This window comes from Morone saxatilis, unplaced genomic scaffold, assembly GCF_004916995.1.
Source record: "Morone saxatilis isolate NCDOM2014 unplaced genomic scaffold, NCSU_SB_2.0 Contig20, whole genome shotgun sequence".
NCBI lineage: Eukaryota > Metazoa > Chordata > Actinopteri > Moronidae > Morone > Morone saxatilis.
This window is the reverse complement of record NW_023339763.1, coordinates 19,817,071-19,833,790: the sequence shown is the minus strand read 5'-3', so window position 1 is coordinate 19,833,790 and position 16,720 is coordinate 19,817,071. Positions and strand designations below refer to the sequence as shown.

Here is a 16,720-nt window from a genome sequence, read left to right as displayed (position 1 = left end):
GAGCACCTCTAATTGTGTGTGTGTGTTTGTGTGTGTGTGTGTGTGTGTGTGTGTGTATGTGTGTAGGTCACGCGGTGGGTGCCCGACCACATGGCCTCCCATTGTTTCAACTGTGACTGTGAGTTCTGGATAGCCAAGAGACGACACCACTGCAGGTGGGGCTTCACCATGGTTTTCTTACATTTATAAACACAAGAGCACATTTACTCACAAATGAAAAGGTTGAAATTAATTTTGGTCAAAAAACTACTGACCTGCTGTGGACTTTGAGATGTGATCAGCTGACTCCTCTTGAAAAAGGCTGTTGTATTACATGTTGATTTTAAATAGAAAACTGTGCCAGGTAAGCCAACATCATCCTCATATTCTGAGGAATGCAGAAAAAGCCTTAATATTCATTGGGATTAATGGCTGACCAGTTTACATACAGACATGAGACGGTTATCAATCTTGTCATCTCTTTCTTACTTACTACTGCTGCTTACTACTATACTCCCTTCAACTGTAGCTGCTTCCAGATCAGATTAAACAACATCCTGATTAGTGTATTCACCAATCAAAGGCATCAGCTCTAGTGAACATTTCTTCAGGAGAGCTTACTACTTCCTTTTAAAGGTTTTTTTATACACATTTCTCCTGGGACTCTTTTGTTGCAGCACAATTGTGCCAAAGTAGCAGCCTGCAACTCAAAGACACACTCTTTGTATTTCCAAGGCAATAAACCAAGCTTTGGTCTCAGCCCATGGTTTCAGGATTAAAGGCTCTTTCTATTAAAGGTCAGCCAACGAATTATTTATATGCTCCAGTGAAAAAACTGAGGCAGTTGTCCAAAAGTGGAAAGAAATTCATATCAACAGACAGAGCACTATTCTGAAAATACAGAGGAAGGACAAACTGTACTATTAGATAATATTTAACAGTGTTAAATAGAATAGATTATTACTTACCAATAGATTGTTACTGTATTTAAACAGATATTTGGTGTATTTCAGAAGCCATTCTGTGATTTTAACTGTGGTTTAAAGGTCATAGTTTTTTAAAACATTTTTATCCTGTAAAGTCTTGTAAATTAACACATTGTCACTGCTTGATATATACTCACTCTGCAGACATTGTTGGTGCAGTTGTGTACCATTAACTATTCTATTCCCACACTTTTTGTTCTAAAGTCTTAATGTTTTTGGTCCGAGCTGCTAATTAAAATGCAGATCACACATCTGTTATCCTAACTTTCCGTGTGCTCTCCATCGTCAGGAACTGTGGCAATGTGTTCTGTAAAGACTGTTGTCATCTGAAGCTGCCCATCCCAGACCAGCAGCTGTATGACCCGGTGTTGGTCTGCAACACCTGCCACGACCTGCTCCTGGAGTCCCGCACCCGCGAGATCCGCAGCCAGCAGCTCAAGAAGGCCATCGCCACAGCCTCCAGCTGAGAGCGTTTGCGTAGCACGGCCTGCCTCGGCTCTGTCCTGCTCGTTTTGGACTGATGAGCTGAGTGCCCATGTTGTAACCCCAACCTGCTGTGGTTCTGGCTGCTGAGGGAGGGGAAGATGAGGAGGAATTGTTACTCTTTGGGAGCCTTGGTTTGGAAACGGAGATGCACTGTGAGACTGTCTGAGAGGCAGTGAAGAGGAGAGGGAACGTCTGAGATGGAAGTGTCAGCAGGGGAGGTTCTCCTAGAGAATAAACCCCTTCTGTTCAAAGACATTTTCAGCCTTGAGCGCTGCGGTGTCCAGCTGCCTCCACGCGGCTCAGTCCTCTAACGGTGCCCCCGTCCGAGACACATCTCCAACCTGTCCACCCCAGCAGAGTCACCCACCTTTAGTACCAAACACCTGCACCCTCCTTACAGACACTGTCTCGCACTTCAGAGGACAATCGCTCACCCTTCCACGTGTCGGGGACTCCAAAGCCTTTACCTGTACTACTGGAGGCTTTCAACTTTAAAAGAAAAGAATTGCTGCTACAGTATTTAAAAGTCTAATTTTGTATTCTTATTTTGTGCACTACTAGCTGTTGTGTATTCGAGGGAATCTGAGACCAAACTTGAGCAAAAGGGAGAAATCTGCTGTTTACTTTGTCATCGCATCTTTTTCTTGGAGCCTGAATGTAATATGTAATGGGTAACTGGATCGACTTTATGTTCATGTGCATTTAGTGGGTCGTATATGTGTTCATTGCTGCAATGTGTTTTCAAAATTATGTATATGCACAGTCAATGTGGTTCCGTCTTTATCGATGCTTTTCTCCAGTATAGCCATGTTGCAACATTAGGGACAACATTCTGAGGGGTGTGTGGACAGATCGGTGCAATGCTGCGTGTTGTGTGTTTTGTGGGAAGTGTGCTTGATGCGTTAAGAGAAAGAGAAGACGGTAAGAGTGGGAGACGGCAGATTTCTGCAGTGTCTTCTTCTGGTGTAAGAAAATGTCATTTGAAGGTCCTGTGGGTGTTCTGCGAGGTGACAGAGGGAGGTCTTTCTGCTCAGTGTCTGTGAATGAATGCTTGATGTCCATCTGACTGATGACTCCTCCTCAGATTGTTATCTGGCAGTGAAGACTGAACCAAGTGCTTGGAGTTTCTTGTTCTGTTCAGGGGAGTTTGGCCACAGTCCCCTTTAAAAAGAAATGTGTTTGTGTCTACTGGTTGTTTCTTGAGACAATAGTGCCATATTTTGTTTTGTCTATTTTTAAAGCCTTTTTCTTTCTTACGGATGGCAGCAGGTTTCTAATTGGCCACCTCTCTGTATGTTTAAATGGTACAGATAGTTAGCTGCTTGATAACACTGAGACAACTAAAGATTAACAGACAGTTCTGTTTGATAACAAGGCTAACCAGTTCAATGGATGATTGGATGAATTAGTTATAACCTGTGTGGTTATCCATTGTCTAATGTTTGGGATTTTTTCACACAGTGTTCATGAAGTCAAAATCTTTAAGAGGAACTCAGAAATGTAACATACATAGTTATCTGATCCGTAGTGGTGGCTAAAACCTGTCACTTAATGAATAATTGTTGTAAAGAAATGCACTGTAAAAGTTAAATCCCATGGGTTAAAATAAAAGATTATATCATGGATCTGTTTCCAAGCTTGCTTCTTTGCATGTAGCTCTGGCTGAGCATTCAGGGAGCCTAGAGGTGATTCCAGATGTGACAATTGAATTTGGTCTCATCACGAGGACCTAACTGTCCTAAAGGATCCAGCTTTAGCGTCACTGCCAGTAAATCAGGCTGAAGAATTGGAATAAATCTGAATATTATGATATTAAGACGCTCAAAAGCACGCTAAATGTACTGGTAAACACTAGAAGTTGACTGGATGAGAGGAAAAAAAAAACATTTACAACGGTTCACAGATTCCCATAACGAAAGGAACAACAAGTAACGGAAGTGATTGAACTGAACGTAACTGATGGAACAAGTTGTTCCTTCAGAACCAGTGAAAGTTTTTTATGTAACACATTTCACCGAAAAGGCGGAGACTCGATGAGCTTCACAATAAAAAAAAAAAGGGCAAAGATCATACATGACAAAAACACATAAGATGAGAAGGTAAGTTAAGGATAAACATGTCAACGCAGGAAGGAGCTCAGCATTCATAGGTTTAAAAACAAAAAGTATTTTGTTTTACTGAAAGTGACAGAACACAAAGGTCAAGAACTGTAAACTATAAACACCTTGACCAGCTACAACACTAAAATGCTGCTTACGTGATAATGCACTGCTAACAATAATCCTGTGATATAATGAATGATTTTATCACACGATTATTGTAGGGGGAAAATGGGGAATAGGGGGTATTCTGCATAATACACATCTTTACTTGTTATACTCTTTACTTATTAAGTTTTTTTACATTGTTGTATTATTACTTCCAGAATCCAGAATATATGAAAAGTCAATTATGGTTCATTTCAAAAGTTTAACAACTGGGTACAAGATGCTTCCTCCTTCACTGTAAAGTCTTTTCTCAGAGTTTGTGCACAGGATGGTTGAGGTTTCTGCATCATACTTGTGTAAGTTGTATTTTGTTTTGTATTTGTTGATTGACTTCCTAAGTAGCTGTGATTTCATAAATTCCTGCTCATACAGTCATGTGTTTGACTCAGATTTCAGGCGAGCAAAGAGAAACTGTCCTTCATCAGCAGATAAATGTCAAACTGCAAATACGTCAATCTGTACAGAGAGGCTCAAACCCAGTGAAGTAACAAGAAGCAAAACACATTATTGAGTTGAGAGGGACTTAGAAGGATCTGAAAACTTCTTCCAGCACTGGGTAACACATTAATAGAACTGCTGCTTTCCTTCCATGTGTCCACCAGATGGAGCTTTTCTATCAAGAGAAACACAAGGTGGTACTTCTGCAAGAAGCTCAGCACTTTCAGTAAACCAAATCAGAAATCTTTGCGTAATTGCAGAAGTAATGGATTTCTTCACTTCTCCATTTTATTTTCTCTGGTAAAGGATGAGTAAAGTTATTCTCTTATTTCCTTTCAGCGAATGAGAGTTTATGGTGAGGTTAAATTAGTGTAGTACAAGGGAAATGAAACTAACTTTATTATGCTGTACATCACATTATGTTGCCCCATAAACGTCACACAAACGCCACACACACACACACACACACACACACCATCATGCCCACTACCCACTACCGGCAAAAGTCTTCAAGAATGGCAACGCAAGCTGATTCTTGTTTTCTTAGGAGGAACTTCTGCCAATGTCCCTCAGTGTACTCAGCATGATCAATAATTCAGGTGGAGGGTATTCGTGGTTTCCACTCAGGGAATGAAAATAAAGGTGACAGCTTCAACTTTTCTATGGAAAAGTTGAAAAGAGATGTTGAGGTTTTTTGCAGAGCTTTGCACTGACAGGACAGGTTTTGTAGACAGAGTGAACTGGGCTGGAAAATAAACCTCTTTAAAGATTTTACCTGATATCCTCTTTAGATGTGCATCTAGATGAAGGGTGAAGGAATGTGTGTGTGTGTGTGTGAGAGAGAGAGAGAGAGAGCATCTTCCTGTCTGTCTATTGCTCAGTCTATCTGTGTTTAAACCTCACTGTTCTGACAGTTATTACCAGCCCATGCTGTTAAAAACCACTGAACTTTATTTTGAAATCTTGTGTATATCCCAAACCTTATTGTAAGATACCAAATATGTCAGTCTGCATTTGAGTAACATTGTGTATAACAGTGGTTCAGAACACTTTTCCTTAAGGGACCCCTTTTTCTATCCTTTAGTAAATTAACAACCACTGTTTAAGTGACATATTTTATGGACATTTCATATTATTTTCAAAACTGTACGATGAACCCAAATAATGAACTCAGTGACTGTGAGAAGTTTGTGTAAAAATTAGTGATTTGGATGAATTTTGAGCAGATTTCCTGTTTAGGGCACTTTTTATACACTTCTCTGTATTATATTGTTTTTATAATTCTTACCAATCATACACCCCAGGTTGGAAAGCACGGGTGTGAAAGATACAGCAGTGGAAAGTAACTAGCCTAAGTACAATTCTGAGGTACTTGTGTGTGTTTCTATTTTAAGCATGCTTTTTATTTCACTACATTTATCTGACAGATTAAAACAAATGATCAGGTTTTAAAACATGACCCATACCTATAGATTAGTTATAATTAGCCCCACCTTCACACACTAGATTACATATTAATGCATCAATAGTAATGATCTAATAAAATATGATCTCTGACAGAGGCCATTCTGCGCAATCAGTACTTTTATTTTTGATACATTTTGTTGCTAACACTTTTAGGTATTAACTTTTAATTGTAGAATATTAATGAATTTAAATATATTACAGGCATGAACAACCTGGAGTCTCGGGTTTGAATTATTTTCATACAACTTCAATAAAGATCTGGAACAAGCTGATGGAGAAGACACAATGTATGGTACTGATGTGTGGATCACAATGATATTTCTAATCTTCAGTGTAAAGGAACTAGAGGGAAAATAAGATAATAATGTCCCTGTCACAGAGCTCAGCACACTCAGTCCCCTGAGGGCCCCCTTTAAGTTACCTGTGGAGCCCTGAGCTGCCCGCATTGATGATTAACTCCATCCGATTTCCCGCTGTGCAACATTTACTTGCCAGATCACCAGGAAGTGTTTGCCTATCAGCCCCAATGACAATAATGATTGCATTGACAGCCCCCCCCCGTTGGAGCGATTATCAGTGGAGAGCTTTATTAGAGGCGATGCCCGAAGGGGGAGGGGCCACTCTTTCTTTCCTGTCAGGGTATGGTGATAGATAAGTATGAGACCCCCTGCAAGAATGCGATCACATTGAAAAAACAAGTCATTGTGTTGCCTTCCCTCTGTCGACTAAGAGACGCTCCAAAATGCAGCAGCTCGTCCTGCCCGCTGTCCTGGCATCCTTCTGGACCATCTGCACAGGAGCAGGGGGTGAGTCCGCTTTCATTCATAGCTGCAAATCATGTCAGACAACTGGTGGTTTTATTTAGATTCGATTTTTCTTGCCACTGAGCAGGTCCTTAATGTACAGATATTGTCAACGAAAGGGACTAATTAATGAAATAATGAGATTTTGCTTCTAATATTATCAGGAAACATTTTTTTCCTGCAATATGTCAGCCTGTCCTTTGATATTTATTTATTATATTTCTAATCAACATCGGTGAGGTCATTTTATATCCAAGCATGCAATTGATAGATTATCAGTATCGGAATGAATCTGTCCTGAACAATAAATATGAGGTGATACAGCAGAGAGCTTCCCACTGAGACCAGCAGGGTGAAGTTTTTTTTACCAGTTATCTTTACAACCGTGCCACTCACTTTATTCAGTTAGAAAGTTGATACATTGCGGAATCCCAGGGATGTAAAAATCCAAAAATAGATTATGAAAGATGTTCGACAGAGGGGGAAAAGAGAGAGCCACAGCTCATCAGATGAAAGAGAGGCTCCCCCCGCACCAAAACAGCCCCAAAACCCCCTGCGCGACGCTCTCTCCACACACACCTGCCCCGTCCATCACACTGATGTGGCCCCGGACGTTCCTCCATGTGTCCGACGGGCTCATCTGCGGCACTGAGCTCCCTGTTCAAGGGCAGGGTAGGATACACAGATCCTGGATCAGGAGCAGGCAGATCGGACCGAGCTGAGCCTCCCTCAGTGCCTCTGTAGTTCGGACCTCTCTCTCTCCCTCTCTCTCTCTCTCTCTCTCTCTCTCTCGTGCACCTGCTCAGATCCACATTGAGCCAATGACAGACGTTTGCGCTCCCCGGTTGCCGCAGAGAGACGCGTCGAGCTGCGCGCCGCCAATGTCTCCAAATTCCCAGCGGCTGATTATGAGTTGTTAATTTCTCAGAGAAAAGATTTGGCACCGAGACTCTAATGAACTAAATGAGCAGTAAATAATGACTGACTGAAAGGACTAAAGGATTTCTGGTTGGTGCGATCAGTAACTATTCATGAGTTAACACAGTTAACCCCTAATGTGTTTTTCTCATGAATTCCAAATATTTTATTTGGGGGTTATTATCTTTTTTTTTGCTGTGATAAAATTCAATTGTTATAGTGTATTTCTAGTTATTTTTGTTTGAGATACAGCACCAGTCCAACTACTGTCACTGGCGCTGCTCGGTGCGCTCCTTCATTCAGAGCGGAGGAGGCGCGTCCTGCGCTCACAGGCACCCTGATGCAGCGGCGCGTTGTCTGAATAGTTGTCGGTAGATGAACGCAGCTAGATGAACAGACCCCTAGGGGATAAAAGTTTTATTTATTTTAAAAGAAATTCTCTCTTTTCTAATTTGCAGTGAATTCGAATTCCAAAAAGTGAAATTGGACTCGTCCTCATTTTGTTGGGGGAAGCTGCAGTCGCTGAGCTGTTTTGGCACATGGAGGGATGCAAGAACCGGATTGGCATTGCATGGCATGGTCTCAATTTATTCTTTTGAACCGTGTGTTTGTGTGAAACGCAGAGTCTACACGCTCACAGTTTATGTCTGGCTCTGCTTGGCGCTAACAACACAATGGCATGAAAAGATCCGTCTCCGTGTCAGCCCTTATTCACATTACGTTTTCACTCCGGTCGACGTGCAGGCAGACGTGGCCTATTTGTTTTCCTTTTGCCGCCTTTTGTTTTCATCTCTACAGTTTCCTCAGTTTGCTCTCTTGCTCTCAGATCCATTGAAACCCATTCATATTGTTCATTCGCTCCGCGCAGCACAAAAGATCAAAGCCAAGCGCCGATTGGGCAAGAATTGTGCGGACAGAAATCTGATTGGCTGAGATAAAAACAGTGACTGCAAGCCATAAAAAAAGATGTTTCTACTCACAGACAGTGATGGAGGAGTTACACTGATTCCACTTTACTATTACAGCCGGTAATATCACCCTGTCAAAATACTAAGTTAAGTAAAACTTCAGTAGAAGTAGTATTATTAGCCAAAAGTACTTCAAGTATGAAAAATAAAAGTATTCTATGCAGAAGAATGGCTCCTCATAGTATTAATAATGATACATATGAAAAGATTGCTATTTCTGGTTATAGGAATGTAGTTAACGAACTAACTACAACTGCTTGTAAAATGTCAGTTAGTTGAATCCTATTATATAAGCTCATCATCTGTTTCCTGTGGAAACATTGTGTTTAAATAACTCTAGCTGCCAAATAAATGCAGTGTAAAAAGTGCAACATTTTCCCTCTGAAATGTAGTGTAGTTCCACAAAATGGAAATATTCAAGTAAAGTACATCAAAATTGTACTTAAGCACTGTACTCAAGTAAATGCACTTGGTTACTTTCCACCCCAAAAAAACAGACAAAACAGGAGCAAACATTATTTGGCCAAAATTAAACTTTTTTTTGGAGCAATTTTATTAGGCAGCCACTGTTGTGTCCTATAAAGAGCATCTTCTATCAAGGTCTTGACCAATTACTGACAAGCTTTATTATCACAGTTATCATAATTGGTATATTTTATAGGACTCACACAGCTGTGGTCCTAAATGCTTTAATGATAAAACTGGTATTAGCTGCGGCCTGAATGCAGATTTGTGCAGACGGAAAGTGACACATTTTCACAGCTACCACCCATGCTGTCAGAGCATGTAGCAGATGAAAGTGAGTCAAAGTCAGAAAGGAATCCTAATCATTTAATACCTTCAGCACGGCTGTGGTCACAGAGGAATTCAAATTTTCTGAGTTGTCAGATTTTTTCCTTCTGCAAGGTCCACGCTCCACTCACACAAGATTGTAAAGAAAAAGAAATCAACGAAACAAGCATTTCTTTATTAACTGGGAGCAGTATGGCGAATGATGGTTCATGTGAACAATCTGAGCTCCCCCAAATGTTTGCCCCCTTGCTTGGTTTATTTTCAGTGCCCATTATCATGCAGGGGCAGGAGGAAATGGCTTACCAACATGGCAAAGAAACCAAGCTCTGACTTCCTTCACAAACATCGAGTGAAATCCTCATACCAGTCTAACAACAGAGCGGGAGACCCTCCCCTGTATTTTTTCAATGGCATGTGTGTTTTTCATAAATATTTGATTTGTGAGATAGCAGCAGATATTTGTCTCTGAGCATGAGGTGGAAACATGCAAACCAATTGTGAAATATTAATAAACCCTCGGACAAACATGTGAGAATGGGACCTCGCTGATGCAAGAGATTGGCTCTGTGTTTATTCTGATAGCACGGAAAGATAAAGCACAAACACCATTTTTTTTGTGAATAGGAAGACAATTCCTGTGTATTAGGGGTTTTTGTATGGCCGGGAATAACAGCTGACTTAAACCAATAGGAGAACAATCCACTGTTTGCAGTAAAGAAAAAATAGCATTTGTTGATAAACAAGTAAACAGTCTAACAATGCAAGGAACTGACTGACACTGTCACTGGCATCAAGTGTGTGTGTTTATGTTCTTTACATTATTTGCTCAACTCTCAAGGTACAAGTGTGGGAGCGTCTTGTCAATAGGACCTTTGTCTTAACTAAAATGATTTAATTTCTTGTGTTTCAGATTGGTGCTACCAGTCACAGTTCACCTGTGATCATGAGTGCAATGGTAAGCTTATTTTTATTAATATAATAACTTTATTTCTATAGCACAAACAAAAGCAAGTTATCACGTGCTTCATAAAAGATTTAAAACCAACAAATGTAAAGTGCAGTAAAATACAATCTACAAGAAAATAAAGAGCAATTCATCTAATTAAATCAAAATGAACAGATACAGTAAAAGCACAGAATAAACCAATTTTAGAAAATGCCTGACCTAAAAAGAGACCTACCAGAGGGTCTCAGGGTGCACTCAGGCTCGTGTGGGATAACTAAGTCAGAAAGCCAATCCCATACGAGCTTTAGGGGTTCACTTTTCAATGAAGATTCATCCTTTAATCAAATGTGACACTGATATTTCTGGCAATGAAGACAAGTGTGAAATAAATTAGACTAGAACCCAACAGTCTGAACCTGTGATAATAGATTCTTATATACTGGAGTTTAACTAAGGTTAGATTCTGAGACCAGTTTTTAACTTCAGTAAGACAGATCATATTACTAGAACTGCATGAGAAGTGCTGTCTCAGTGCTATGACCTCTGAAACTGAACTGAAATGTATCAAAGAGACTATTGAACAGACAGCAATCAGTCCAACTTGTTTAACTTGGGTGTTTTTCTTGTTTTAGTGCCAGACAAGTGGAACCAGGCTAACAGCGACTGTGCAGGGAAATACCAGTCGCCCATCAACGTTGTCACCAGAAAGACTTTGAAAGATGAGCGACTGACCAATTTCCAGTTTGATAACTACCAGCAGATCTTCAGAGGCACAATCAAGAACAACGGACACTCGGGTGAGCACATTTTCCATTTAACATCAAATATAGCCATCACCACTTTGAAGCTGTTGCGTGAACTCTTTATGTTTTGTGTGTGTCCACTCCAGTTCAGGTTAGAGTTCCTCACCTAAGCACCATCTCAGGTGGAGGCCTGCCAACCAGCTACAAGGCTGTGCAGTTCCACCTGCACTGGGGCAACAATGGAGGGCCTGGCTCGGAACACACCATCGATGGGGAGCAGTATCCCATGGAGGTATCTTCACCTTAATCTACAAATCATAGACACAGCCTGTCTCTAGCATGGTCAGTTGTGAGAGAATGACAGTGGATGATTGACATCTTTATTAACACAATCCCCAATCCACATGAACACATTTAGAGGAAAACACACCAATAATCTGAATTAGCATAATAAAACTACAAATTTTCTCTATAAATCAAACTTTTAAAACATTTGAATATAATGTACATTTAAGTGTAAAACTGACAATAATCTATATTCTTCCTATTGTCAGCTAATCTCATTAGAAGTGTGTTAGTCGGCTTTCAAATCTTACTTCAATACTATAAAAATAGTGCATTTGTTTGAAACAAACTTTCTGCCACAGTGTGTGTATTTACGGCAGCAGAAGGGTGCATGAAGGGTTGACAGTGTTCATAGTATTGAAGGAACCTGTCAGCCAGTGCAACGGTGTGGCCTGCTGATGTGTTTTTAATAGTTTTTTTTAAATTTTTGAACAATGGAGCTCTTGTGGCATAAAGGAAAAGGATATGTCAGGCTTTGGATACATATAATGTCAATAGAATCAATTCATTGTTTGTTTTGTTTTTTCTTGGATTTTGTACAGGAACAGGAAAAATATAAAAATCACCAGACTTACCCCTTAAAGGGTCAGAAAAACTGACTGGGCTTTTAAATTTCCCTTTTTCACGAGAGGTGATTAACTCACACTGAAAACTTAGGTATCTGCTACCATTGTTAGAGCATGAAATCTGCTCTACAAATTATGCAACAGCTGCAAACTGATAAAATCGTGACTTTTTTGTTGGTCCCATTAACAATAAGATTGAACACACACTGTAAAACTGTCCTTGTGAAAAAGTGGTAACATCAGTAATATTCTCTCTCCAGCTGCACATTGTTCACATGAAGCACCATTACACTGATCTGACAACAGCACTATCAGACCCAGAGGGAGTTGCAGTCCTTGGGTTTTTCTACGAGGTAACAATTTTGAATGTATTGTTGAAATCAAACTACTATTACAGAACAGACATCAAGCTGAAATGAAACATTGCTGACGTGTATATTTAATTTCAGAGGTCCAATAGTGCAAACCGAAAGTATGACCCCATCATCAATACTCTGCGAAGCATCAAAGCTACAAGTAAGTATTAACGCTCAATAGAACCAACTAAAACGTGGCTGCAGAGCGGTGTTGCTAACGTTTCATCTGTGGCTTTTCTGCTTTCAGATGGCAATACCACTTTGCTTCCGATCTCCCTGGCACAACTGATCCCATCTGAGCAGAATCTGACCACCTACTACCGCTATAAGGGTTCTCTGACCACCCCAGGGTGCACTGAAGCTGTGATTTGGACTCTGTTTGAGAATCCCATCCCTCTGAGCATGGACCAGGTAAGGCCTGAAAATTTAAAGGAATTATGTTTTTGGGTTTTGGTTGCAACGTAGTGTTTCTGATTTTCCATTAAAGTGGTGGTAGGCAGTTTATTTTAGGGGTCATTGGGGGAAAAAAATCCAAAATAACTATACCATATTGTAAATTGTCATAGAGAAAACCAGACTTCTGCACATTAAGAAAATAGGGTATACCCTTAATTTACACCCCAATTCTTTTTTTTAAAGCGGCCTCTCCAGCAAAGGATACACCATATGTTATAAACAGTGACATGTAAAACTACTCTTGCACATTTAGCTCAAAATGGGCCAGTAGTTTTTGCACTTTGTCACTTAACATCTGCTGCTTGACTTGAGGGAGTAATGATCATTATTAAATTAACATTAGACACTAGACAGCTATATATTCATGCATTTTGAGCAAGTATATAAGTATTCCTTACTAGATCCACTCATGAAAATTGGACAGCTATGTCATGCCTTTGCCATCCTAGGTGAAAAAAATCATCTCACATAACACCACTGAATGATGCGCATCAGATGGGGTTTAGATGTGGGTACACCCAATGCCTAGCGAAATACTGAAAATTTGAAAATAGGTATGTTTTATATACCTGCGTATACCGTGCACTACACACTGGTTCTGCACCTCCTCTTGGCTTTGTTTTGAGGCATTAGAAAATCTAGCCCATGATGGGAGATTTTGACCAATCATACCTTGATGATCTCCCCTGAGAAACTAGATCCTAACGTTGTGTTAATCTTTTGTTCCTTCAGCTGCAGGCGTTCTCTGAGCTCAAGTTTCCAGATGGGAAGCCAATGGTGGGGACCTTCAGGCCGGTCCAGCCCCTAAACGGTCGTCAGGTGTTCCGGTCGGGAGGCGCAGTGATGTTAGCCAGCTCCACCCTCCTTGTGGCCGCCATCGCCACAGCCTTGGGACTGTCCCAACCCAACTAGAGGCGAGGCATCCCATACTGCACTGCGACATCCATGAACACAATAAGTTCTGTATCACTCCTCAGCTGAACCCTGGTTTATAACATCTTCATCGCATGGTTGCTAAGATGATCGACCACGTCGTAGTGCAGGCATAACTCACCCGGTGTTCCTCCCTTGCAACACCAATGACAAAGATGTTCAAGGAATGCCTTACGAAAGGTGTTGCAAGGGTTCGACCAGCGTTCATGCATGCATAGTGAAGCAGTAGGTCTTATTTCAGCATTATGAATGTGCCATACAGCAGGTATACCAAGCACTCAAAATGACAACTGAATTCCAACTCGACACCAGATCCCTCAGTTATGCCCTCATTTTTCATGCATCACCCTATAAACACCAGCACACACACATTATCGTACACTTTAGACCTCATCCCCCTTGTCTAATGTCAAGGTAAATTTAGTCTCTGCTAATGTCAGTGTGAGTTGCCGATGGTTTGCGCTCTGAGTGCCGATGTCAGCCCCATGACCTGGCACGTGATGTGTTGTTCTCAGTGGGGCATGTGAACAGCATGGAGCTATTAATAGCAGAACTGAGTCACAGAAACCCAGCTCCATTTCAAAGCCAGCGGTCAAAGGAGTCAGCAGTTTGGCTTTTCTATCAAGTCCAGGAGCACACAGCGCGGCCGCCAGGTGAACCCCGCGCAGCCACTCAGTCAGCAGTTGGTTTGGGAGAGGAGGGGAGGGGGAGGGGTGTATGGTCTGGCCTTTCTCGTCAGGAACAACTGCATGCTGTTCTGAGAGCAGAGCTACAGTCTGGCTCCTCCCAGATTTAGAAGGTATTGTTGAAGAGGCAGAGATGCTAATGCTAATGGTTGCTCATAAAGCAAGTGGCAGCCATAGGTAGCAGCTTGGTATCAGAGGGAAGAGGGAGCATCTGCGGCGCTTGGAGCAACAACCAAACCAACCATAAAATGTCACTTCTCTTTTCAAACCAATATCATTATTTCCATGTGTCTCAAATACTTGCATGAATCCAACATGCATGAATGTCTTGATGTTTCAGATGTTTATTATGAGCTACATGTATAGTACATGGCTGCTGGAGTGAAGCTGCACACACTAAACTGTTGCTTGCCAAAATTCATACACACACCTCAGGCACTCCATTTCCCATTTTTGACGCGTGAAGTTCAGTAGCTTATGTGACTGTGTTCATGGCTTTTATTACAGGGTCTCGGATGCACTGAACGTTAACGACTGTGAATTACACCCCACTGAGTTCTCGCTCATTTATTCAGGAGGACTTGTTATGTATTCTAGTGAGAGATCTGTGCAATTTTCCAGCAAGATTTACTGTGATGATCGAGCAAGGAATCTGTATATTTTCCATTGTTTCATAGGGCATCAAGTTATATTTCTATGCTGTGTCACTGTACACATGTATTTATGTACTGAATGTGTATATTAATATGAGAAGCACAGTTATTGTTATTTATGTATTGCAAAGTTTATATCGTACTGAATGCAAACCCATATTGAAGCATCAAGTTGTTCATGACCAATCGAGTTTACTTATGATGTTAAAGTGTATGAGATTGTCAAGTTGTAATGCTTGAGAGTGTCATAAATAATATGGAGAATGTGTTCCAACTGCGCAAAAGAATAAACTACTTACATGCCTTTTTAATGACATGCCTCTTCTGCTTGCACGGGGACAATTCAAGCTATCCGAACCCTCGATCAAACCTGCATTTAGCCTCAGTGTCAGTCCTGCCCCCTCATCTCGGCACTGTGAAAACTGATATTAGAATACACTCTGTTGGCTCTGTTGTTTGTCTGCTAGCTCAGACCCACAGACAAGCGTCTCACTTTCCTCACCGATTCCTCTTCAGTGTGTAGTCTGAGAGCTCTCACGCATCTCAATCCCATAATCCTTTTCTAATTGATTTGTCCTTGATGTTATAGAGGCTGTTTTTGCTCACTTACACACACACACACACATAGCTGAATGGGAGATTGTTGTATCATACACAGATCACTATTTAAGCTACCAGAGGAGTAACACAAACACTGAAATCTATGAGACAACACACACCTTTCTCTCTCTTACCAGCCTCTGAGACAGATTACAGGTGCTTTTTCAAACTTCATCCCCCTTTCAAGTTACTTTATGCCCCCCCTCCTCCTTTTGCCTCCCCCGTCATTAAGGAATCAAAAGGCTTATTGTGATGGACAGGCTTAGGAAGACAGCAGCCTCTCACAGAGACATGCATAGAGACGGAGAGAGATAAAAGGTTGAATGAAAGCCTCCCGTTCATTCCCTTGCTCAGGCCTCTATTGCTTCTTCGGTTAAAAATCAGGAGGGACTGGAGATCAAGGGGTGGATGCTTAATATCTGGCAACGGTACCTTGGTCCTCTAGTCAACAGGACAGCGCCCATACAACCTCACTAACTCCTCAATCTCCACTCACATGACCCGTGTCCCTGGGGTCTCTGGGACAAAGGGCACCATTCTCCCTGGAAGAAACCAGAGGCATCCTCATATTGAATGTGACCCTCACTGAGACACACACACACACACACACACTGCAGCCAATCAGATAGCCAGCTACAGCTAAAGGTCACTGGGCCAGCTTTTGTCCATGTGGCCCAGAGAAAAACAAACAGTGTCACCTTTACTGCCTCTCTATGCAATGGCCCTACTTCTACTACTACTTCTGTAATTTCCCAGCTTGGGATCAATAAAGTATAATCTATCTACTATCTATCTATCTATACTTCCTGCATCTGAAGCTTGAAATAAATCCCACCTGCTGATCGAAGCTGCAATCTGCACCGAGCTGTCACCGAGAGATATTTGTGGCCAAATCAACTTTGCCTTAATCCAATTGATACACCTGCTGAACCAGTTATTGTGCTGTCAGTCATATAACTCACAGTGGTGTCTGCCAACAATGGCGGTCATGATGTAACGTTAGCCAGTGGTGGAGAATAACCCTTTACTTGCCAGGTAATGTAACAGCAGCTAGCCAGCAAACAGCCACAATCCCTGCCGCTCTTGTTTTTACAGGGATAAGAATCTGGAGGAAGCAATCGAAAAGGGCCAAACATTCATTTCCTCTTAAATTAAACTCAGGAGAGATAGGCTTTGAGCAGAAAGTTGCTTTGTCCTTCAAAGTTTAACACACAAAGGCTTTCATTCAAAGAAAATGACACAAATACAGCAAGGGACCATTAACTGCTAATATCTTTTTAGGAGTCTACTTATCACAGCATATACACTGTTACAGCCATTAGCATACATTTC

The 16,720-nt window shown here is 41.3% G+C and overlaps 2 protein-coding genes across 8 annotated transcripts in view; both read left to right on the top strand.

The window, feature by feature from the left end:
* The window catches only part of mtmr4 (myotubularin related protein 4), a 43,027-nt gene extending 39,953 nt beyond the window's left edge, over positions 1 to 3,074 (top strand). For 3 of the 5 annotated variants that reach the window (XM_035666113.1, XM_035666115.1, XM_035666112.1), the window contains 2 exons: positions 67 to 155; positions 1,255 to 3,074. In XM_035666113.1, coding sequence (XP_035522006.1) covers positions 67 to 155; positions 1,255 to 1,432 — 267 coding nt within the window. In that variant the 3' untranslated portion in view covers positions 1,433 to 3,074. The remainder of the gene's footprint in view (positions 1 to 66; positions 156 to 1,254) is intronic. The other 2 variants (XM_035666116.1, XM_035666114.1) reach the window with 1 other exon arrangement.
* Positions 3,075 to 6,252: 3,178 nt separating this feature from the next.
* Positions 6,253 to 15,084, top strand: ca4a (carbonic anhydrase IV a). Of its 3 annotated transcripts, XM_035667105.1 has the most exons (9): positions 6,306 to 6,429; positions 7,803 to 7,923; positions 10,015 to 10,059; positions 10,683 to 10,847; positions 10,940 to 11,085; positions 11,965 to 12,057; positions 12,154 to 12,220; positions 12,308 to 12,471; positions 13,249 to 15,084. In XM_035667105.1, exons 2-9 carry the CDS (start codon positions 7,884 to 7,886, stop codon positions 13,426 to 13,428), a joined length of 900 nt encoding a protein of 299 aa, XP_035522998.1. In that variant the 5' UTR covers positions 6,306 to 6,429; positions 7,803 to 7,883; the 3' UTR covers positions 13,429 to 15,084. The 3 variants fall into 3 exon arrangements, with proteins under 3 accessions (XP_035522997.1, XP_035522998.1, XP_035522996.1); XM_035667104.1 differs by lacking the exon at positions 7,803 to 7,923 and having other exon boundaries at positions 6,253 to 6,429; XM_035667103.1 differs by lacking the exons at positions 6,306 to 6,429; positions 7,803 to 7,923 and adding an exon at positions 6,797 to 7,098.
* The last annotated feature ends 1,636 nt before the right edge of the window (positions 15,085 to 16,720 follow it).